This window comes from Myxocyprinus asiaticus, chromosome 43 (assembly GCF_019703515.2).
Source record: "Myxocyprinus asiaticus isolate MX2 ecotype Aquarium Trade chromosome 43, UBuf_Myxa_2, whole genome shotgun sequence".
Classification (NCBI taxonomy): domain Eukaryota; kingdom Metazoa; phylum Chordata; class Actinopteri; order Cypriniformes; family Catostomidae; genus Myxocyprinus; species Myxocyprinus asiaticus.
The window spans coordinates 19,719,988-19,745,877 of NC_059386.1; the positions used below are offsets into that span (position 1 = coordinate 19,719,988).

Consider the following 25,890-nt stretch of genomic DNA (forward strand, 5'->3'; position numbering starts at 1 on the left):
TGTCACCTTGTGTGTCTGTAACAAGGCCAAACATTCAAGGGTATGTAAACTTTTGATCAGGGCCATTTGGGTGATTTCTGTTATCATTATGATTTAAAAAGGAGTCAAACAACTATGTTATAATAAATGGCTTCATATGATCACTATCCTTAAATAAAATACTTTTTTTTTAAAGAAAGTTTTTTGCATGATCAGTCATATTTTCATAATCAATGCCAAAATTTCTGACAGGGTATGCAAACGTTTGAGCACAACTGTATATTGCAAAATTACAATTCATGTCTTTAGGAGTTAAACTTTTTCAATGAGGAAAAAATTACTGAGTGCACCTTTAAGAGTACCAATAAGTACCCGTGATGATCTTATGGTCATATGGAAGAGATGCTGGCTGCTCATCGATAAACCCAACAACATGGTTGTCACTTTGACATAGTCATATGTTCTTCACTGATTCCACAACATTAAAAGTGAAAAACATAAGTATAGATGTCTTATTCAAACCATGACTGAAGGTTTGGAAATAGGGTCACATGATAAATCCACAATTCAGAAGCAAATCGGTTGTATATGCCATGAAGTCCAGCAAACAGTGATCTGTTTATTCATTATCAGTGTTTTAAACTTGATAACCATACCACTAGGATTAACAGTTGGCACAAACTTACCAATACTCATAAGACACTAAAGTAAACATTAAAAACACCTGAAGCAACTTGCATATAAGTCAGTTCATTCATTTGGTATGAAAATACTTTATTAAAACCAAATCCCTATCGCTGAAATATTTGGAGCTCTTACCTCCAAAAACGTAATTATAAAAACATCTTGTTTTTTGTATGTTGTAAACATTGTTAAAAAATTTACAGCAAAAGGGGTCTTAATATCTTATTTTAGTCCATGTTTTTTGAAACTCAAAGAAAAGAAAAAACTATTCCTGTTCAAAATCTACAAATATTATTCGAGTAATGTTAGCATATTTACAGCAGAATTTCTTGAATCGCTTCTTTTCCGTATCTTTTGTTTTAATACAACATTCAAGCTTCATTGAGGTGGGACAATAATTCACAAGGCAAAGCTCCACATTTGCCAAAGACGCTTAGTAAAATTTACTTAAAAAACAAAGCATCATATGTATAAAGCATTCCCGAACAGGTGTACTGACACTGTTGTTTCTTTGTAGCCAGAAGTATTCAATATTAATATGGACATTGAAGTAGCTCACACGTTCTTTCACTTAAAGGGATATTTCACCAAAAAAATGAAAATTCTGTCATCATTTACTCACCCTAATGTTGTTCCGAACTGGACCAGAAAAGGAGATATGAGGCAGAACGTTAGCCTCAATGGTGACTGAGGCAGTAAGTCCCTAACATTCAGCCTAACATCGCCTTTTGCATTCCACAGAAGAAAGAGTCATCAAGATCTGGAAGAACATGATGCTGAGTAAATGACAACAGAATTTTTCATTCTTTGGGTCAACTATCCCTTAACGTATAAAGAGCCCTCTATGACTCTTCAATATGGGTTTGTTCGGCAGATTTGTTCTCTGCTACCGAGGATTCTGAGGATTCAGAGTCTGCTGTGGCTTCAGTGGAAGTGTTTGGAACATCTGACTTGGCTTTAGGAAGTTCTTTAGTTGAGTTTGCATTGGGTTCATTGGTAGTCGCTGCACTGTCTTGAAGTCTCTCATTGGGCTCTTCGCTGGTTTTACCCAACCGATCGAGTCTATCATCCCTGTCCCAGCGTGTGCTTCTCTCTCGAGTCCCTGGCTCTCTGTCTTTGCTCCCAAACGAGCGCCTACTACGTTCTTCAACGTCCCTTCCTCGCTCTCTTTCTCGATCCCTCTCTCCTTCCGGACTCCTACCCCAGTCCCTACGTTCTCTCTCTCTATCCCACCCTCCTTGCTTTTCTGGCTCCTCATGCCAGCCCCCGAATCGCTCACGGCCTTCCGACCTCTCCCCTCCACGACCTTCACTGTAAGGTTGGCGCCCTCCGAACCAGTCCTGCTCCCGATCTCTTCCCCTTCCTAAGCCGGGGCGCTCACCCCTGAACGGTCTTCCCTCGTGATTATCTGGTCCTTCAGGTCTTGGACCGCAGGGTCTCATAAAGGGAGGTCCAGGAGGAGGGAAGGGTCCCCTCATGCCGTGGGGAGGGGGCGGCATGCCACAGGCCCTGGGTGGAGGCTTGCGGTGCATCATCTGAGGTGGGCCTCTGGGTGGCATCATCTGTGGAGGCATAGGTGGCATGCCAGGGCGGGGAAGTGGCATGGGGAAACGCTGCATGTGTGGAGGTGGCATCCCTGGGGGCCGCTGTAGAGGCATCATTCCTGGCCGTGGACCTAGAAGACCTGGTGGAGACTGCATGCCCATCCCTGGTGGACCTCCAGGAGGCACCTGGTTTCCTGCAGAGTTAATGAAAAGATGTATATATGTTGCATGCACTGAAACGATTGCGAACTAAGGATTCCATGAACTCCACATTCCAAATGACATAAGAGTTGGAGCCTAAAATTCAAAAGTTCAGACGATGAATATATCTTAGTGTGGAGGCTAGGTATACTGTCTGTCAGAGACCTACCTGAGTTGAAGCCATCTGTTCCATTATTGTTGATTCTTGGGCCAAAACCTGCTGGATCACTCGACATGTCTTCAACTGATTTGCCAACTACAGTATTCAAAGGAATTATGGGGAACAAAAACAGCTTAGTGTTGCTGACAAGACCAGATATTTGAGGATCTATAGAACCAGAATTATTTATGTTAAATTTTGGGACGTTAACTACATTAGGTTTTTAAATTATTAATTATTTTAATTTAAAATGTAATTATCGATTTGTTTCTTACACCAACCTATCGGTTTGCTTCAGAAGTCATTAATTGATCGACTGGAGTCGTGTAGATTACTTTTATGCTGCCTAAATATGCCTTTTGGACCGTCAAATAGCCAGCAGCCTGATGGCACCTGTTTACTTGCATTGTATGGACAAACAGAGCTGAAATGTGCTTATAAACATCTTAATTTCGGTTCTGCTGAAGAAGGAAAGTCATACACATCTGGGATGGCTTAAAGGTAAGTCAATCATGAGAGAATTTTCATTTTTGGGTGAACTAATCCTTTAACGTCCTACCTGGTGGCATGTTGATCCCTGCTGTGGGTGGGGGAGGCCCAGCAGTTCCCATATGAGGCATGGCACCCGGGGGGAGAAATCCTGAAACATAACCAGCAAAGAATACTATTCTGACTATACATATTTATTATAATTAAAGGATTAATATTAATAACTTTGACAGACATAGTGTCACTAGTATTGCAGCATGATAAACTGTACCAGGTGGCATCTGCATGGGGTTAAAGCCAGGCCGTATAAAGGGCCCCGGGGGTGGGGGAACCCCAGGTGGGAATGAGGGGGGTGGGATATTCATGGGTCCTGGGAATCCTGGCGGAGGAACACCGACACCTCCCATTGGCTGGACAGGAGGAACCTGAGGCTGTTCAAAAATATGAAAAATAACAATAGGAAACTCTGGGGAACTATTTGGTCAGGACTTGTAACTGAATATTCAATATCATAAATATTTAAACTAGGTAACTTTATTGGAGCTCTTTCTAAACTTTTTCTTTTTTAACTGTGTATTCATTGCAAATCTGATCTTGTTAATTAGACAAAAGTTAAAAAATAGTCACACTTACTAATGAAAGAAAAAAAAAAAAACTAATGCTGTTTAGTTTTCAAGAGGGCAGTTGGAAAACCACATACCTTAATTTTTAACAAACTCTACTAATTTGTTATAACTGTGCGCCAAAGGATTACATTCACACAATTTCATCCTGATTAAAACCAAAACCTGAGGTAAACTCCTGATAGTTAACATGAGTTACCTGCATAGGTACTAGAGCTGGAGACTCCTCCACCTTTCCCACAGGCCTGCCATTCTGAGACAACTCTTCAGCCTTCTCCAACTCACTCAGAGAGCCTCTCCACTCTGTTAAAAAGCAAACGACCAGTCAAACACTAAATAAAACACACCTGTAAGAAATATATCCTCAGTGACCACAGGATGCATTACCAAATGGTATCAAATAGTTACCTGGTGCAAGAGAGTCAGGGTCCAGCATCCCTCCTTCTCTGAACACATGCAAATCCTCCATCTTGATGTTGGACCACGGTATGTAGGTAACACCCAACTCTACGTCCCAGTGCTGCTTAAACTCGGGCTTAATGCCCTTATTTAGAGCCCAGGCAATCTGGATAAACATATTGATACAATTATTCACATGAAAATATTTTCCCTTCTCATAGATGCTGTGTTCTTAAATGCGTCAATATGCTAAATCAAATGAACACTGGACAGATTTGATTCCCCAAATGGAGATAATATTGCTCTGCAAAGCTTTAACTATTATAGAATTTAAAGGTGCTGTAAGCGCCTTCTTTCCAAAACATTGGACCGATACTGTTGAAACCGACACAAAGCATGTTCCCCCGGTTGTCAAACACAACAGTAGCGAAATAACAACAGCCAGAATGCGTCAGAGACTGCGGTCCGTGGACACATTTTTGTTTGCTGTTTATAAAGTCTAGAGCTGTCATAGTGACTGGTGAGATATCTCATGACACTTATTTCAGTGATATCTTTCAGGGAGTAGGAACATTTTTTGCATACCTTTCCATGAAAAAATAAAATAAAATCGCTTACAGCACCTTTAAATGAAGTACATCTAAAAAGCAATTTTAAATATTTATCTAGTACCTTAATGGCTTTCTGGCTGACTTTGTATGGACCTCTGCTAAGCTTCTGCAGGGCCCAATAGGCATCCTGACGATGGATCATGACAATGTAGGCACAACCACGAGGAGGAATCATCTAACAAAAATTATATCAACAAGATGTGAACTTCGCACAGAAATCCAACGTAATGTGAAGAAAGCAGAAATACTCAGAAAAGATCATTTACACTTTTATAATTCTCATTAACTTACATTAATTGAATCTATCGGTCCAAACTCCTCTAGTAAACAGGCCACGTCCTGCTGCTGCGTCCTCTTATCCAGCTGACCCACCCATAGAGTTGTACTGCACACTGAAAGAGAGGGATATGTAATACATCATTATCCATACAATCTAACACAAGCATATAATGAGAGCACATCTTCTGCCTCCTGGAGGCCTTACCACTGAGTGTGTTATTCTTAACCGGAGGAAGGCCTTTCTGTCTTCGCTCTCGTTCCCTCTCTCTATCTCTTCTTTCCTGAGAGCGAGAGCGAGGCGACTGCCGCCGGCGTTCTCGAGAACGTGAGCGAGATCGCCGGTGCCGCATCCGTCTGCTGCGGGAATTTGAACGAGACCGTCTCCTTTTTGGAGATCTGAAAAAAAGAAAAAACATTAGCTTTCACAGTAATGACATCTAACCTTGACACAAGGATCTAATAACGTTTCTTTTTGTTTGATAGATAAGCCTGTGATGTCAGTGCTGTTCCAAAAAAGTAAAATAAAAATAATAATAGTAATAATAGGTCTCTCTTAGACTTGTAGTACTCACCTTGACCCAGAGCGTGACCTTGACCTCTTCCCATCTGGGCAATTCCTTGCAGATGCGTCTGAATTCATTGAAATTTCCTGTGTCATGGGTTACATCAGGGATTATTAAGTAGTTTACAACTTAACAGTCAAGAATCAGTTGCTAAAAACACATTGCCTTGATGTTTGACATGATTTTTAAATTCAGTATATAAAAACCACATTCACTACCCATTTCACTTGGTTAATGTGAGTGCAACAGATTTAGGGCACTTTATTTTTTCAATCGGGAATTGATTTGATTGTGAAAATTTGGTATTCCACACCAGAATGGAGCCAGAACTAAACATGGGTTTGCTAATACAATGCCTAAATAGCTTTTTGGCTATTGGTTGACATTATTCAACAGCCCACAAGACCTAAGTGATGGAAACCAAAAAGAAAAGTCTACAGCTTTTTATTAAAGATTATGAAGACAATTTGTAAAATCTGGAATAAATTGTATTGATGAATCGTTCGCAATAAAACCTTCAACATGCATTTAGGTTACAAATAGAGTCAATTGACCCTTCGCAAAGCTCCGCCCCCCTTGGTTACAGTTGCTCTCTCTGACGAGCTCTGCAGAACTCCCCATAGGAATGAACGGGCAAATTATTTTCATAAACATAATGGATAATATTCAAAAGTGGGCTGGAATGAAGAGTGACATTGTAAGGCATATTTATCTGGTGTTTTTTGTAACAGAAATCGTTAAATTACACAGTAAATTAACTGAAAACTGCAGAGACTGTGAATCAGAATAAAGAAAAATGATAATCACAGACACTTGAAAAGAGAAGTGTCATTTGATAGCGATTACACAACTGAAAACATAAGTTTAAGTGAACAGAACTGCTCATAACACACTCATTTTGATGCGGTGAACTGTTTATTGACAGCTTATATTGACAGCTTATAGCTTTTACTATTACATGAATCCATACATAAATGAATTAACGTTCAGTTAAATTATTAGCTTTAATTTACCTTGGAGGAAATGTAGGTGACCTCGGTGATGATGTTCATGCTCATTTAGGAATGAGGACTGACACAGATTAATCCTAAGTATGCTCTTCTTGATAGTTTTTTTAAAAAAATGTTAAGTAAGAAAAACACTGTGTATCTTCTTTAGGTACCTCGTGTCACTATTACAAGTGACCCGGCAACATTGTGTTTAAAATATTTTCGATAATTTTGATAAAATCCCACTTAAAACTACTCAAACACACACCACTCCTGTAGGCTCTCATTGGAAAATAGCAAACGCGTGTCAGAGTGAAAGAAACACTTTTAAGGCGGGGCTTAACGAAGAGTCAAATTTGACTACATTTTTACTTGAAAATGGTTTTACCTGATGTTGATGTCCAGCCATGAGCTGATTGAAGGTGTCATTCTGGGGAGGGAAAGCCTCATGTTGCTGCCCCATCTGAGGCATCATACCTGGAAAGGGCTGAGAGGCCACAGGACCAAACCCTTGGACCTGTCCGTTTGCAGCAAGAACACCCTGAGAACACACCAATAAGAAGCGCGACTGTCGGTTTACATCACTGCATGAGAAATAGTTAAGTACAATAAAAACTGTATATCAAAATGGCATTTTAGCCCAGAATTAGGCTCTAATGTACCTGTTGGTGTTGTGATATGCCCATAATATGTTGATGGAAGTGCTGCATCTGATTGGCAGGAGGAAAGCCTGCAGTGTTCTGCTCAGGAAATCCACTGCAGAGACACAAACAAGCTAATAAATAAACTCTACACAAAAATAGTAGGCGTTACCTATAACAGTCCAACCTACAGCTCAACTTTTCCCACTGGTACAAAAAAGACCCTGTTTTCACCTTGTATAAAAACTACATTTGAGAGTAAAGAAGCTGCAACTTGCATGTTAGGTTGAACAGATGGCGTTTCATCCTTCTTGGTTTCCTCTCCGGCTTCTGGCTCGTCATCATAGTCAAAGCGGTCCAAAAGTTTCTGAAAATAAGAGGAGGAAAGAGTCAGTGAATGTTGTTACTGCTTTAGGTCCACTACAGCAATAAAAACATTTAAATACCCCAGCAAGAGTTACTCAAAACATTGTTATATCTGCCCGTCTAATCTTAAAAATACAGCTGCAAGCAGCAATTACAGGACCAAGCACCAGCATGGCAACCACTGCACAACCCAAAGATCTCAGAGCAAGAGCAAGCACAGATCACATTGTACCTGGATGGATTTCAACCCACGACTTTCCGTTCCATAGTTGTGCTATCCACTGCACCACACAGCCACAACATTGCAGTCAACAAAGGGAAAAACCAAGCTTAGATGAATCACAGCCGAGCACAGCTGTTACCATGATCTTTATATTCATGTAACTTTTCAACAAAGATGCAAATTAACATTTGATTGGAGAAAAGCCCCACCTCTATTCAGTAAGCACAATACAAAAATGTCCAGAACTACACACATTTCTAATGCATGACTTGCTGAGGTGGGGATTGAACCGGGAACCTACCATTTGACATTTCATGGTCCACTGCTCTACTCAGCCGCTGGACTAATGCTAGCTGATTAGCATGCTAAGCTAATGTTGCCCTACAGATAGCATTGTGATCAAATAGTTTTATAAGACAGAAAACCCAACAGTTAGCATGCTAACCGATTAGCATGCTAAGCTATCATAGCATATAGCATGATAACCATGCTAAAAAGACGATGTTCTTTTGAACTACAGGTGATGCAGTCTCCAAACTTCTCAATCCTTTCAAAAGATATCACTCCCTTATTAATCAGAACAACAACACTCAGACAAAGAAGAATAAGAAGTATACCTGCAAACAGAAATGATCTGTAATAAGCCCTGCAACTATTCAGTTAACAAATACAAAGACCTCCAGTACAATATAACATCAACTCTAACACTGGTCCAAGTGGGATTCGAACCCAGGACTCTTGAAACTATAAACATACTGAGCCACTAAGCTGACATGCCCCAAGTGGGGTTATCTTTTGAACTATAGGTGGCGCTGTCTTGAAACTGCTTAAGTATCATCAGGACATGATGTTGATGATGCATACCAATTTTCTTTGAAATCAGACAATGTATATAAAAGATATATCACTTTTTATAAAATTCAATATGGCGGAAAGGCAATATAGCCGATATGGGAAAAAATGTTATCGTTGAAATCCTCATGATCCACAGACACCAACCTCATGATTTTAGGACATACGGTTCAAAAGCTATGGGCAAAAATAGCTTTTGACCCATAGGTGGCACTGTCGCAAATCTCTGCAAGTGCCCTCAGATCATGGTGCTAATGAAGCATAGCAAGTTTCATTTCGATAAGACACAGTGTTACCGAGATACAGCCTCAAATCTGTTTTCACGTCCACCTCGTTAACTATGATTCTGTGTAACTTTTCAACAAAGGCAAAAATAAAAATGTGCATTTATTCAATCTGTGCAGATCAGTCTGGAGATTATTTTGAGACCTTGATTGGCAGAATTGGGTAATGTTTGTAGGAATAGTAATAAAAGAATGATGAATGACATAATCCAAGATGGCAGCCACTGTAATGGGCAGAGTTTTAATATAAGGGGTCCACTTAATCATCAAGAGGAGACTAATCAGACAAAAGAAGAATTGTATCTCTAGGCCAAACAGTTCAAAAGATACACGCAAAAGAAAAGTTAATTTTTGACATGGTGGTGGCTCTATAGAGTTTGTCCTAAAGACCCGAAATTTTGTGTGGTGTCTATTCATGCCAATCCCTATCAGTGTGCCAAATTTCATCATTTTCAGGTATTGTTCTATGGGCTACCATAGACTCCCGTTAGGAAGAAGCAGCAGAATAATAATAATACTAATGGATAGAATAGGGGCTACGGCACCTTTGGTGCTTGGCTCCAAATTAGCTTTAATTACCAGCAAAAAGATTACTACCAGCATTTTAACCGCCACCACTGTCGCTGAAGGTAAAACTGCTCTCACCTTATCGAAGGTGGCTTTCTTATCCACAGGTTGTGGTGTGTGATGGATGTGCTGCTGTGTGATGGTGGAGGCAGCAGTCGTTGGCTGGGCCTGCAGGTGGAGTTGACTCCTACTGTTGTCCACAGCTGGAGACTGAGGTTTCCCCGGAGGCTGAAAGTTCTGAAGTATTTGCTGAAGCTTTATGAAATAGTATATATATGAATCTCAGGATTAAATCCTTTCAAATGATTTACAAAATCTAAAAGCTCTACAAGCAGAAGAATCAATTGCAACTAACTTATTTTGTGGTTCATACAGAACCTGGTTCAATGCTTTATCCTTTACACACAGTGTATATGCAGTAAATCCTACACATTTATTCAGTGTTGGTGTGACTAACCTGCTGTCCTTGAGAGGACTGAATTAGCTGAGCAACAGCTGCAAAGGCATCCGTGTTCTGAAGCTGAGGCACAGCTGCTGCAATGGAGTTTGACTCCATAACTGGATGAGACTCCTGTTCTCTCACAGGAGACACTGGAGATGCTGTAGTAATACATTAAAAATGAGGTTATTTACTCCTAATATGAAAATCCAAACATTGAAAAATGGGTGACAAGGACATTAGACATTCGTGTCTCTGCTGCACACATATGTGCAATTCTAGATTAGAATGTTTGAAGAGACAGTGGATTATATTTACATATGTCAACAGCTTAATAAATAACAGTTAATAAGTAGTAAAACCGTAAAAAGACACCTAGATTTGCACATTTACAAAAAGAAAAGGAGTGATGTTTACTGCCATGATGCTAGGTTGTTTGGGTGGTTACCATGGCATTATTATATGGTTCTACTAAGATATTCTGAGTTGACAGGTTACAAACTGATGTTAAATACTGACAGTTAGAGGTTTTACAGAAAAACCAAAGCATGAACAATAATAATAGTGATTCATTATAAATAGTAACTAATTACTAGATGTTAGTGCTTCTCAATTTATCCAAAAAATGTACATGTTTGTGCCAAACCTGCCAGACAACTGTCTAACTCCAAGATTATTGCTGCATCACTATTCCTAAATGTTCTTTTACTGCTTTATATTCATTTGTCATTTGATATCCAAAGGTCAATCACAACTGTTACTTCCAGAAATGAGGCAAAAAAAAAATATATATATATAATATATATCATACCCATGTCTTTAATGACCCTATACACTTTTGGTAATGAAGACCAAAAGTGTATCGGGTCATTAAAGACAAGAGATATGTAATAGTGTCACTTTTCCTTTTTTTTTTTTTATAAATCATGTTTTTATGATAATTTCATATCTATATAAGTTATCTATAACTATAACTATCACATGATATACATTTCTTTGTAAATTTCAAGACAAAGGAGTACTGTATTTATAAAAAGGACTACTATATCACGTTGATTTTCTGAGTGACAATTATGAATTATCAGTTTTCCATATTAGTGTAAACATACATATTATACATGCTATTTGTTACTCAAGGTGGCCCTGATGTATCACTGATTGACTTGATTTACATTTGACATTGCTATTTGATGAAAAAGCAACATGGATGTAAACTATAGTAAGTACAACACATGAACACTATGATATGACTATTGTCATTTGGGTTTACTACTGAAATTATGTGTGGCTATTTAGACTCAAAAGGTGCCTCAGGAAAGAAAAAAGAAAATATATATATATATATATATATACAGGTGCATCTCAATAAATTAGAATGTCGTGGAAAAGTTCATTTATTTCAGTAATTCAACTCAAATTGTGAAACTCGTGTATTAAATCAATTCAATGCACACAGACTGAAGTAGTTTAAGTCTTTGGTTCTTTTAATTGTGATGATTTTGGCTCACATTTAACAAAAACCCACCAATTCACTATCTCAAAAAATTAGAATACATCATAAGACCAATAAAAAAACATTTTTAGTGAATTGTTGGCCTTCTGGAAAGTATGTTCATTTACTGCATATGTACTCAATACTTGGTAGGGGCTCCTTTTGCTTTAATTACTGCCTCAATTCGGCGTGGCATAGAGGTGATCAGTTTGTGGCACTGCTGAGGTGGTATGGAAGCCCAGGTTTCTTTGACAGTGGCCTTCAGCTCATCTGCATTTTTTGGTCTCTTGTTTCTCATTTTCCTCTTGACAATACCCCATAGATTCTCTATGGGGTTCAGGTCTGGTGAGTTTGCTGGCCAGTCAAGCACACCAACACCATGGTCATTTAACCAACTTTTGGTGCTTTTGGCAGTGTGGGCAGGTGCCAAATCCTGCTGGAAAATGAAATCAGCATCTTTAAAAAGCTGGTCAGCAGAAGGAAGCATGAAGTGCTCCAAAATTTCTTGGTAAAAGGGTGCAGTGACTTTGGTTTTCAAAAAACACAATGGACCAACACCAGCAGATGACATTGCACCCCAAATCATCACAGACTGTGGAAACTTAACACTGGACTTCAAGCAACTTGGGCTATGAGCTTCTCCACCCTTCCTCCAGACTCTAGGACCTTGGTTTCTAAATGAAATACAAAACTTGCTCTCATCTGAAAAGAGGACTTTGGAACACTGGGCAACAGTCCAGTTCTTCTTCTCCTTAGCCCAGGTAAGACGCCTCTGACGTTGTCTGTGGTTCAGGAGTGGCTTAACAAGAGGAATACAACAACTGTAGCCAAATTCCTTGACATGCCTTGACCCCAGCCTCAGTCCATTCCTTGTAAAGTTCACCCAAATTCTTGAATCGATTTTGCAGGACAATCATAAGGCTGCGGTTCTCTCGGTTGGTTGTGCATCTTTTTCTTCAACACTTTTTCCTTCCACTCAACTTTCTGTTAACATGCTTGGATACAGCACTCTGTGAACAGCCAGCTTCTCTGGCAATGAATGTTTGTGGCTTACCCTCCTTGTGAAGGGTGTCAATGATTGTCTTCTGGACAACTGTCAGATCAGCAGTCTTCCCCATGATTTTGTAGCCTAGTGAACCAAACTGAGAGACCATTTTGAAGGCTCAAGAAACCTTTGCAGGTGTTTTGAGTTGATTAGCTGATTGGCATGTCACCATATTCTAATTTTTTGAGATAGTGAATTGGTGGTTTTTTGTTAAATGTGAGCCAAAATCATCACAATTAAAAGAACCAAAGACTTAAACTACTTCAGTCTGTGTGCATTGAATTTATTTAATACTAAAAATCTAATTACTGAAATAAATGAACTTTTCCACGACATTCTAATTTATTGAGATGCACCTGTGTATATATATATATATATATATATATATATATATATATATATATATATATATATATATATATATATATATATATATATATATATGCTTTTGTGTTATGTGTAGCTCAATGTGTTTGACAGCCAGTTGCATCTAATGAAATTTCAGTGTGGAAGTAACGAATGTTGTTCTACAGTATATTGCATCATCTCTTTGATATATGAAACATAAAACATCAAAAATATATCAGAATATATTCTTAATTTTTTTGTAAAAATTTGACACTATCTGGGCATTTTGTAGATTTATTTGTGATAAATATACGTGTGGGGTCGCTAAAGACCCAAATACGTAATAATGTTTGGCGAAACACCCAATGCGTTTAAGGGTTAATGGCATTTACAAATATTTCAGCACAGAAAATAGTATACAATGAGAAAAGTGGTGAACAGTGTCTTACCCCCATCAGGGCCGTTGTCCAACTCCGTTGAGCTGCTGGATGCAGCAGCCATGTCCAAGAGAGGCTGAATAACCTCGATTTTAAATACTCCATTCTTCTGCCACAGGTTCAAAACTCTCACTATCTTACTCTGAATGGGGAGGGAGAAATATTCTTAAGAAATTATTCTGGAAAAATAATTAGAAAACCTATTCAAATAATTTAAACCCCACAGCAAGGGCAAAGTCTGTAAAAAGATGAGAAGCAAAGAAAAAACCATGAACGCATGATCTCACCCGATCCTCTATGGGACACAAGCACAGATTCTCAAATGTCCCTGTGAAGTTTTTGGTAAACCGGGGCCCAAAAACATCTTTGTCTGCTCCAAACTGATGGCGGGACTGCCTCACAATGGAGTCCACTACATAAAGACCCGGGACTTTGTACTCAGGCTTGCACTGATGTTAAGGAAAAAAGTTAGAGAAAGTACAGAGTGGCATTTAGTAAAAGATATTTTCTGTGAATAATTGAGAATCAATTATTGATCTACTCTAATTCATTTCAGATGTGCACCTACCTTCTTTATGAATTTTTCCACAATTTGGACAACATGTTTGTATAACTGCAAAAATGGAAAATTAAAAGGATTAAGAGAAGTGTTTTCAGCTCATGTCACTGACAGCATATCCTTGTTTAGAAAAGGAAATATCTAAGGCACATACGCAAACAGACACAAACACACCAGCAGCCGTGACAACCCTCTCTGTAGGGCTGCAACTAACGATTATTTTGATAATCGATTAATCTAACGATTATTAGACCGATTATTCGACTATTCAACGATTAATCATTAGCTATTAAACAACTATTCAGCTTGTGCACCGACTTAAAAGGTTGTATTAAACGTGTTTACTAACAATAAAGAGGACAAAATCATCTTTTAAAAATACCTCTAAAAGGACATTCACTGAATTAAAGGAAAAAATACTTTTTATTAAGTTTAATTCAGTAAAGAAATTTACTGCAAAAAATCCTTAAAACAAGATACATTTACTTGAGAAGCAACATTTAAGATATTTAGACTTGTATCTTAGATATTTAGAGAATGTATCTTAAATATAAGTGTATTTTGTATGTAAATGTATTTTTTTATGTTTTTTACCATAAAATGTATTTTATGTTATACTTCTGCGAGTGCAGTAAAGACAAAATATACTTTTATTCATGATCTATTCTCTAAAAGCAAGTCTAAATATCTTATATGCTGCTTCTCAGGTGAATGCATCTTTTTAAAGGATTTTTAGATATTTTAAAATATTCTCATAACAATTTTTTCTTCTGCAGTATAGCTGCTAAAGTAAATGTACATTGTTTTAAAGGAGATTTATATGTTTATATTGGAAAACAAGCCAAAACAAAAACAAATCAAAAACGTATTTTGTTGCAGTGTATAATGGGGCAAAGACTACCCTCTCTCACCTTTCTGTTCACTTCAATCCATCTTTAACTCACAAAAAAACAAACTCTCTTATTAATAAAGCTGTGTATTGCCAATATTCTTCACTATAAGAAATGCACAGTGACATATATTATGATTCAATATGTCACGAGCCATCACGTTATAATCTAGCTGCATTAAGCATCCGCACTTGAGGGATGAGTGTCCCCGTGACAGAGTGTGCATCAGCCAGGTGCAGTTTCAGTCTCTCCCGCTTAGATCGGGACACTTCGCGCAACTCATAGAAGAGGTGCTGACCACACAGAGAAATGCCAGTTTCAGAGTTTGTAGTTATTTACATGATCTGCTTCCATATTATTTGAACTTTAATAAAGCTATAACGTATTAAATATAACTGCATTTAAGATGTAACGCCAGGGTGTTTTTTTCTTTAAAGAGCTCCAGCTCCACTTATTCCACAACGAGAGTGCTTCTGTACTTCCTTAGTTTGTATTTTTGCATTATAATTCCCTCATACTTTGCGATCTACATCACCTGAAGCTGTTTGGAAAGTTTAGAGTGCATCTGGACTGTGAGCTGGACTGTGAGCTGTGTAATTCTTCCTCTCCTCAGTCAGGCACGAACTGCAGAGCTGCTCTCACGTGTCATCATTAGAGTTTATTGTGATCACGTTACGTTAAATGAGATCAAATGACTATTCGACAATTAATATTTTTGTTGACAATTTTTTTATTGTCAACGTTGTAGATAACGTCAACTACTCATTTCAGCCTTACCTCTCTGTATTATAATATTACCAAAGCAGCATGATATATCAGTTCTGCTGGCTGAAATGCACTGCAACTTCAAGCTGAACTTACTTTAATGGCTTTTATGGCAGATTTGGTGATGTTGACCATCTTGGCCCTTGAGATGGGAGGCTTGGTGTCCATCAAGGAGAACAACTGCAATGAAGTCATACAGTAATGTTAATGCATAGGCTGCATAAGATGCTATTGTATTGAGGCTCAACATACAGCGTGTGCGTGGCAATGATATTTTGTCATTTCGCACTGAAAGCTTGAGAGCTGCTGTCTATTAATTCATGCATTGTTAAGGTGGAGGCAAACACCAAGAATTTGCAGAAACAGACTCCCGACCCTCATGAAAAATTACTGTGACGTGTAACATGGCACAGCAATGGTATCTAATGGCAATACCATGGTACTTTTGTATATACAAAGGTGATGAATGGTTCGAATAGTCACATACCATGGTATGTACTAGGGTTGGGTATTACCAACGATACGATATGCATCACGATACATAGGCCACGATCTAGGGATGACATGGTGTGAGTTTTTAACGGTTAGATTACCTACTGATAAAAAAAACTGTTTCAGTTGTTTTACGATTATGCAACAGAACTGAAGCAAACAAGTCATATCACAATTGAACGTGTTAGTGGACCCATTTCTTACGGATATATGGATGCTAAACTCAGCCCTACAATAGGAAAACTGATAAATACACAACAAATAAATAGGAGGTATTTGATAAAAGAGATGCTCCAATATAGGCACAACACCGCTTGTGCGCATCCCGGGCACACCAGAATGATGCCCTTCAATGTAACCAGAGTGCTTGGAGTCGCTTCAAAAATGCATAACTGTAAGAATTTTGTGGTTAGGGCTGTGTTAATACAATAAAATTTTGATATATCGTGATTTTTTTTTCTTCACAAAATTGTATCGATACTTGATATATATCGATATTTATACAGTGTTTCCCATTAATTACCTAGACTGTGGCGGCCCGCCACAGTATAATTTGTGGTATAAAACAATGGATTCCTAATGAGCCATTCTCATCTGGAGCGAACATTCGCACCGAATCGTGTGGTGAAAAAGCAAAGCTTTTTTACGGTGTGTCGATTTTTTTTCTTTGCCCAGTAAAGAAATGCCCTGACCAACAATATACAGTATAAACTTTAGATAACATAATAATAATAATGCATTTTATTTATAGGCACCTTTCAAGACACTAAAGGACACCTTACAAGCATGAAAAATTAAATACCACAATATAAAACAGTACACTATGAACCAAAATTCACCTCAAGACAGACTTGGTTTAAATGTAACCATTGTATCAAAGTTTGTGAGAAAAAGCCAGTTTAAAAAGATGAGTCTTAAGACAGGATTTAAAAGTATGGATACAATCACTATTACGGATGTCATGTGTAAGTGAATTCCAGAGACGAGGGGCAGCACTGCTAAAGGCTCTGGACCCCATGGTGGTCAAACGGACAGAAGGTAGAGTGAGAGAGATAGACGATTAAGATCTAAGAGAACGAGTGAGCTTGTACATTTGAAGAAGATCAGAAAGATACCGAGGTGCAAGATTATGAAGGGCCTTAAAAGTAAGAAGCAAAATCTTAAAATCAATGCGATATTTCACAGGGAGCCAGTGTAAGTGTTGAAGGACAGGGGAAATATGTTCTATGGAGGAAGTTCTGGTAATGATCCGAGCAGCTAAGTTCTGGACTAACTGAAGTTTATGAAGAAGCTTGAGAGGGAGACCGGTAAGAAGAGAGTTCGTGATGTGACCAAGGCATGTATAAGAATGGCAGTACTATTTGATGTGAGAGAGGGGCAGAGACGATTAATATTACGTAAATGGAAATAAGCAGACAGAGTAATATTATTGACGTGCTTCAAAAGATAAAGTGCTGTCGAGAATGACACCCAGACTCTTAACCTGAGGGGACGATTATTACGATTATTAACAATGGAATTGTTAATAATCAAAGCGAAACTGTCAGTTTTGGCCAAATTAGATTTAGTACCAACTAGGAAAACCACAGTTTTATCACTGTTGAGTTTAAGGAAGTTACATGAAAACCAAGATTTAATTTCAACTAATCAATCAGAAAGGATTTAGGAAGGGTAGAGTTAGGTTGGGAAGACATGTAGAGCTGGGTGTCATCTGCATAGCAATGGAAATGAATTCCACATTTCCTAAAAATATGACCAAGGGGAAGAAGGTAAATAATAATAAAAACAGAACCCTGAGGAACACCAGTAGTAACTGGAGAAGACTGGGATCAAGTTGGACAACCTGAGTGTGGCCAGAGAGATAAGATCTGAACCAGGAAAGAGGAATACCAATGATCCCAATAAAGGCTAATCTCTCTAAGAGGATGCTATGTGAGATGGTATCGAAGGCTGCACTTAAATCGAGGAGAATAAGTATAGTTAAAAGTCCCGAATCTGCTGCCATCAACAGATCATTAGTAATTTTAACCAGGGCAGACTCCGTACTATGAAACGGGCGAAAACCAGACTACAATTGTTCAAACAGGTTATTGTCCGAAAGACGAACTTGAACCTGTTCTGCAACTATCCTTTCCATTATTTTAGAAAGGAATGGTAAATTAGAGATAGGTCGATAATTATCAAAATTGGTGGGTAAGGGTAATTATCAAAACCAGGTTTCTTGAGTATTGGGAGTTATTGCAGCAGTTTTAAGAGATAAAGGAACAAGACCAGAATTAAGGGAAGAATGTATAATATCAGTTAAATTAAAGAGATTAGAGAAGGTAGGCAGGCTTTAACTAAGTGTGTAAGAAAGGGATCAAGCTGACAAGTAGTGGATTTGGATGTCAACATGTTAGAAGCCGTTGCAGTTTCCAGAACCAGAGAAACAGGTGGCGCTAAAGCACAGAAAGCTTTTTTGACCAAAATTAAATGCTGAAGTAACTCAAGCAAGAAATCCTGAACCAGCAGTGAGGATGTCTTTCATTTGCAAAAAAATGCTTTAAAAACTGAAGAAGAAAAAAAGAAAAGAAAAAAAAGAAAAATCTAATTTGGGTTTTCTTAACATGTAACCTAAATGATATTGCTGCATCACTGCCTTGCATCCCCTTAAACAATTATCTGATCTTATGTGGACTGTCTTCATAATTTATTCCATATTGCTGCATTGTTTGACCTTTGCATTTAATCTAAACATGAGTTTTCTTATAGCTCTATTATAATATATATTGCGCCGTCTTTCCCTTTGTATCGCTTTTTTAACAAACAGCTTTACGGATCTTAAGTGTTTTTCTTCTCCAAATATTAATAATGCTATTGCTGTGACATGGAGTGCACTCTGTGTGCCTTTGAATACCAAAAACAAAATCGTTATTCTGTGATATTTGTAATAGTCATGAACAGACTTGTCTGTCGATAGCTGTATTAATGTATCTAATAGTGGCTCAGACTGAAGATGGGTTTTGTTGGGTCAGATCTGTGTTTTATTGCTTGCACTCATGGAGCATTTAGATTTCATCACGTTTAATTAGTAACATGCTGGGTTTTGAGCAAATATAACACATGGCAATAAGATACAGTTAAACGTATCTTTTAACAGCGATTATGAGTGTGCATTACGCAGTGATTTTAAATAAAAAGCACTGAACACAAGTATATACAGTATGAATGACAGTGAAATATAATTAATATTGTTCCAAATGATAACACGTTTTAACCAAATAATACCAGCCACATAATGTAGGAGGGTTGGCACTGTAAGAATCAGAATCAGAATGAGCTTTACTGCCAAGTATGCTTGCTTACAGATACAAGGAATTTGTCTTGGTGACAGAAGCTTCCAGTGCACAAACAATACAACAACAAAAAAATAAAAAATAAAAAGGGAATAGAAAATATAAGTATATATAGAAATGCACAATAAGACAAATATATATATATATATATATATATATATATATATATATATATATATATATAGTGTGTGTACAAATGCAAATTTGTCATATACAGATGCAAGAGAATGTAAGGCAGAAGAGGTAGGGTATGTTGGATAAATATAAGTACACTAAGCTGTGTACTGCACATAATTATTGCTCAATGGGGCAGTTTTAACTGTTCATGAGATGGACAGCCTGAGGGAAAAACTGTTCCTGTGCCTGACGGTTCTGGTGCTCAGAAGCACCGCCCAGAAGGCAACTGTTCAAAAAGTTAGTGGGCTGGGTGAGTGGGGTCCAGAGTGATTTTTCCAGCCCTTTTCCTCACTCTGGAAGTGTACAGTACTTGAAGGGAGGGCAGGGGGCAACCAATAATCCTCTCAGCAGTCAGAACTGTCCTTTGTAGTCTTCTGATGTCTGATTTCGTAGCTGCACCAAACCAGACAGTTATTGAAGTGCAGAGGACAGACTCAATGACTGCTGAGTAAAACTGTATCAGCAGCGCCTCTGGCAGGTTGAACTTCCTCGACTGGCGAAGGAAGTACAACCTCTGCTGGGCCTTTTTCATAATGGAGTCAATGTGGGTCTCCCACTTCAGGTCCTGTGAGATGGTAGTGCCCAGGAACCTGAATGACTCCACTGCTTCCACAGTGCTGTTCAGAATGGTGAGTGGGGTCAATGTTGGGGTGTTCCACCTAAAGTCCACTATCTCCACTGTTTTGAGCGTGTTCAGCTCCAGGTTGTTTTGACTGCACCAGTGAGCCAGCCATTCAACCTCCCTTCTGTATACAGACTCATCATCATCTTGGATGAGACTGATGACAGTAGTGTTGTCTGCAAACTTCAGGAGCGTGACAGAGGGGTCCTTGGCGGTGCAGTCATTGGAATTACATTGGAAGAGTAGAGGATAGAGCACAATTCCCTGGGGGCACTAGTGCTGTGCTGGAAGTGAATTTCCCGTCTCACTAACTGCTGCCTCCATCAAAAGCTGGTAATCCACTGACAGATAGACGTGGGAACAGAGAGTTGGTGTAATTTAGTCCAGAGGACAGCTGGGATGATAGTGTTGAAAGCCGAACTGAAGTCCACAAAAATGATCCTTGCATATGTCCCTGGTCTATCCAGATGTTGCAGGATATGATGCAATCCCATGTTGACTGCATCATCCACAGACCTGTTTGCTCAATAAGCAATTTGAAGGGGATCTAGAAAGGGTCCAGTGATGTTCTTCAGGTGGGCCAACACCAGCCTCTCAAATGACTTCATGACCACAGATGTCAGAGTGACGGCTCTGTAGTCATTAAGTCCTGTGATTTTGGGTTTGTTTGGGACAGGAATGATGGTGGAGCGTTTGAAGCAGCAGGGAACTTCACACTGCTCCAGTGATCTATTGAAGATCTGTGTGAAGATGGGGGCCAGCTGGTAAGCACACGATTTTAGACAAGTGGGTGAAACACAATCTGGGCCCTGTGCTTTCCTTGTCTTTTGTTTCCGGAAGACACGGAACACCTCCTCTTCACAGATCTTAAGTGCAGGTTGAGTAGCAGGAGTGGGGAGGAGGGGGGTTGCAGGAGGTGTTGATTTTTGTGTGAAGTGTAGGTCAGAGCAGGTGTGGGTGTGAGACTGGGCCTTTCAAATATACAGTAAAACACATTCAAGTTGTCAGTCAGTTGTTGATTCCCTACAGTGTTGGGGGATGGTGTCTTGAAGTTAATCAATTCTTTTAGGCCTCTCCACACTGATGCAGGTTTGTTAGCTGAAAACGTGTTTTTCAGCTTATCGGAGTAGCTTCTTTTAGCCACACTGATTTCCTTATTCAGTGTGTTCCTGGCTTGATTGTCCAAGATTTTATCCCCACTTCTGTAAGCATCCTCTTTGGCCTGATGAAGATGCCTGAGTTTTGCTGTAAACCATGCTTTGTCATTGATGTATGTTAAATAAGTCCTAGTAGGAATGCACATATCCTCACAGAAACTGATATATGATGTCAGAGTATCTGTGAGCTCATCCAGATTGGTGTCTACAGTCTCAAATACATGCCAATCAGTGCAGTCAAAGCAGGCTTCTAGTTCCAGCTCTGCTTCATTGGTCCATCTCTTTACAGTCTTTACTGCAGGTTTAGTTGATTTTAGTTTCTGCCTGTAGGTTGAAAGAAGATGAACCAGACAGTGATCAGAGAGTCCCAAAGCTGCTCAAGGGACAGAGAGATATGCATCCTTTATTGTTGTGTAGCAATGATCCAATGTATTTCTGTCTCTGGTGGGGCATGTAATGTGCTGTCTGTATTTTGGCAGTTCACGGGTGAGGTTAGCTTTATTAGAATCTCCCAGAATAATAATAAGTGAGTCCGGGTATTGTTGTTCCATGTCTGTGATCTGATCAGCCAGCTGTTGCAGCACTGCATTCACGTGTGTGGAGGAATATAAACACCCACCAGAATAAACAAGGAAAACTCCCTAAGAACATGTAATATTTAATTTGTATTAATTGTTGTTTTCACATAAATGGGTGAAAACCTCATTATGGACATGAAACCTCTTTGTTACGGACGTGACAGTTGTGGAAGAAGCACTTGACGAGGGGAAAACCATCCAAAACACTAAAACTTGTTGACTTTGATCTCTGAGACATTGAGGTTTGTGATCCTCTCAATTACATACATTTGATTTGATATGAAGCACCCATAACAGTCACATCCGTAAGGAAGAGAGACCATTTATTCATCATACTTTACATCAAAATAAGTTAGCTTTGTACAGAAAGTATCAACTTATTTGAATAAAGATTGAGTGATTTCAACTTAACCTCTAAAATAGTGCCCGACTGATATATATCGACAAACAGAGAAAGGCTCCGACTCCATTGTTTACAGTGCTGACTCTGAACTGACGGTGGTTCTGCAGACAGGGTGGAGTTAAACAGTGTGGATTTGAGCGATCTATTCTCCTTAAATTTCTAACTAGTTTGTGAAATACATACTGGAAAGTTAATAAAAAAATTACCCCATCTTTTTATATAACTAATATAACATTAACCCTGTCCCTGACAACCATGTCACTCATGTTGATTACATCTGTTTGCTGTTAGCCAGCTATAGTTTGTCAGTGCAGTCAGTAATGTAGCACATTGAAAGGTAAACATCAGAGCATCTTTTTGCAGCTCAACAGACAACGGTGCGGTGGTGGATTGTGTCTGTTTAGTGTTGATTTCACGCTACGTTATTACCAAGTTGGTGAGACACAATGCTGGAAAGTAAATAAAGTCCATATTTTACTCTCTGTGACAACGAGCTTAAAGCTAACTAGCTAATCACGTAGCTACTTTCATTGTCATCAGCCGAGTGGAAGCTAATGTGTAAACATGTATTCACCAAACTGTTTTGTTCAGGATTCACAGTTTGGTACCCCTTCAACCGAATTCCAGTCTTTGCATTTATAAAATATAATATTTAGAATCTGGTTTTCCAGACATTAAAATAGGATACGTAATAAAAGTAGATTTAATAAATAGTATATTTGCCCTGTGTAAATAATAATATATAAGAACTGTATCTAAAATAAATGAGGGGTGACACATACTAATACAACAGGCTGGAAAAACAGACATTTATTCATTTTAATATCCTAAATATATTTTGAATGTGTTGAAACTTGACATCGGGCGACGCACCCTAAAAACGGCACCGTTAGATCGGTTCCATGCTGAAGAGCCGCTTAAAAGTGAGGGGTTTTTTTCTCTCTCGTAAACGTAAACGAGTGTAAATGCCAACATCATCATATACACTGAACAAAATTATAAACGCAACACTTTTGTTTTTGCCCCCATTTTTCATGAGCTGAACTCAAAGATCTAAGACTTTTTCTATCTACACAAAAGGCCTATTTCTCTCAAATATTGTTCACAAATCTGTCTAAATCTGTGTTAGTGAGCACTTCTCCTTTGCCGAGATACGCCATCCACCTCACAGGTGTGGCATATCAAGATGCTGATTAGACAGCATGATTATTGCACAGGTGTGCCTTAGGCTGGCCACAATAAAAGGCCACTCTAAAATGTGGTTCTTTTATAGGTAAAAGAACCAATCGCCTTTTAGATACAGATATCGCCTGTCAATCAACTCCCTAAAGCGCATGCGCATTAGCTATACAAGCCGGGAAAATTGCGTGTTTTAGAGCCATATGAGGTAAAGAACCACAATTCATTATTCCAATATTATCACATTTTATTGATGACTTGAAATATGTTCTTTGATCGTAATCTTGACCGACCGTTTTTGAGATTTAGGTGTTCCCCAATTCAAGTAAATAGGAGCTATACTGGCATGACTGGAAATAGCCTCCCGCAGAGCATTCCAAAAATGCCCGACAGTGGACTGACTTGCTAGAAAGCCTTTGGCTTAACACATCATAACAGATGTCATTTACATATGCAAGTAGGTTCAGTAACAAAAACAGACTGTTTAATTAATAGAGGGTGGAGAATTCTGACGTAAAACACGACTGTTTTGGTGCAAGAAACCTTGAATAAGATTACAATTGGACTTTCAAGAATAAAGAAAAGCTATGTGTAGAATATTGAATTAAAAACAAAGCTTTAGCACACGTCAGTTCTATGTTTGACGGGACGCCGTTTAAAGACATTTTCTAATCACCAACGTTTGGCAAGAATGTTTAGACTCATTGCAGAAAGACAACACGGATACTCGGATAGTGTGACTACAGTCTGTAGTCTATACACAAAATGTAAACAAGGCAAGCCTAGCACAAGACTCTGTGTGTCATTCACAACTTTGGCACAGACATATATTTATACATCTTAGATCAGGCTTGGAAATAAAGCAGGGGAGCAAATTATCATGCAAAGTGGCTTCTTGCGCAAGTCAACTGTGATATCACAAGCAGCTAGCCGCTCGACATGGCCATCAAAATGTAAAAATACATTAAATCTAAACATAACGGCTAACATTTACAAATTCACTAAATGCTGTTAGAAACTACAGCTTCATATGGCCCACCAGATTCAACTTGAAAGCCCGCAACTGCGTGCTTTAAACACTGAGGCCTTCATCAGGCTCGAGCCAATGCAACACACTGATAGCTAGTGCTCATCAAAGCGCGATCTTACAGTCATTTTAGTCTTTTGAACACACACAGACCTCATGGTTAAAAGCGTTGACGGCATCCATGGTGTCCCGTCTCTGCTTCGCGGCTATTTTATCCGGTAAAATCAGAAATATATGTGGTACTGTCCTATAGCAGGCTACCCCAACATGTCCGCCCCTGGCAGCAGCGGACAGTCCCGGACTCGGAGTCGGCGCGGCGCTCGCAGTGCAGGATGGGATTGAGAAACTGCTGTTTTTAGGATGGCCACGAGATGGCACTGAATGTACATGTGTAAAGTCGAGTCACATTAAATCTGTCTGTCTGTCTGTCTGTCTTTTTATCTATCTGTCTGTCTGTCTGTCTGTCATCACACTTTCTTTTCTATCTATCTGTCTGTCTGTCTGTCTGTCACTCTTTCTTATCTGTCTGTCTGTCTATCTATCTATCTGTCTGTCTGTCTGTCTGTCTGTCTTATCTATCTGTCTGTCTGTCTGTCTGTCTGTCATCACACTTTCTTTTCTATCTATCTGTCTGTCTGTCTGTCACTCTTTCTTATCTATCTGTCTGTCTGTCTGTCATCACACTTTCTTTTCTATCTATCTGTCTGTCTGTCTGTCACTCTTTCTTATCTATCTGTCTGTCTGTCTGTCTGTCTGTCTGTCATCACACTTTCTTTTCTATCTGTCTGTCTGTCTGTCACTCTTTCTTATCTATCTGTCTGTCTGTCTGTCTGTTATCACACTTTCTTTTCTATCTATCTATCTATCTATCTATCTATCTATCTATCTATCTGTCTGTCTGTCTGTCTGTCATCACACTTTCTTTCTATCTATCTATCTATCTGTCTGTCTGTCTGTCTGTCTGTCTGTCTGGTCTGTCACTCTCTTATCTATCTATCTGTCTGTCTGTCTGTCTGTCTGTCTGTCATCACACTTTCTTGTCTGTCTGTCTGTCTGTCTATCATCTGTCTGTCTGTCTGTCTGTCTGTCTATCTATCTATTTGAAAAAACATACAAATATTTTTAATATAACAATAATGAGCATTCACCAAGTTTACTATACTACTACTACTAAAAAATGTAATGGCAAAGTAAGATTTAAACAAAAATGTGTTTTTATTAGCTGTATTGCTGACACTTCACATTAATGTTCCCTTTGTTAAGGATTTATAATGGGGTTAATTTATGATTAAAAAGTCATTTACAAATGCATTATAAACAGGGTTGGGAGGGTTAATTTTGAAATGTATCCACTACAGATTACAGAATACATGCTGTAAAATGTAATTTGTAACATATTGCATTAGATTACGTTACTGACCTCGAGTTTTCTAAATATTTTGGATTACTTCTTCAGCACTGGTGGATTTTTTCACTTGTTTTGACTATAAA

The 25,890-nt window shown here is 38.7% G+C and overlaps 1 protein-coding gene across 1 annotated transcript; it reads right to left on the reverse strand.

The window, feature by feature from the left end:
• Positions 1 to 732: 732 nt before the first annotated feature.
• LOC127433845 (SR-related and CTD-associated factor 4-like) lies at positions 733 to 24,695 on the reverse strand. Its single transcript, XM_051686111.1, has 20 exons — positions 24,553 to 24,695; positions 15,526 to 15,609; positions 13,784 to 13,828; positions 13,503 to 13,664; positions 13,228 to 13,357; positions 9,912 to 10,054; positions 9,533 to 9,709; positions 7,441 to 7,529; positions 7,184 to 7,277; positions 6,910 to 7,062; positions 5,542 to 5,618; positions 5,175 to 5,365; positions 4,982 to 5,082; positions 4,752 to 4,865; positions 4,089 to 4,245; positions 3,880 to 3,983; positions 3,329 to 3,488; positions 3,128 to 3,208; positions 2,578 to 2,664; positions 733 to 2,401 (listed from the first exon to the last, which is right to left on the reverse strand). The coding sequence occupies exons 1-20, from the start codon at positions 24,580 to 24,582 to the stop codon at positions 1,506 to 1,508; spliced, it is 3,075 nt and encodes a 1,024-aa protein (XP_051542071.1). The 5' UTR covers positions 24,583 to 24,695; the 3' UTR covers positions 733 to 1,505.
• Positions 24,696 to 25,890: the final 1,195 nt, after the last annotated feature.

Coding starts and splice junctions, on each gene's coding strand:
- LOC127433845 (XM_051686111.1), bottom strand. CDS start 24,582: ATGGATGCCGTCAACGCTTTTAACCATGAG. Junction 9,710..9,911: donor AGTCCTCTCAAGGACAGCAG/GTTAGTCACACC, acceptor TATTTCATAAAG/CTTCAGCAAATACTTCAGAA. Junction 2,402..2,577: donor AACAGATGGCTTCAACTCAG/GTAGGTCTCTGA, acceptor TTAACTCTGCAG/GAAACCAGGTGCCTCCTGGA.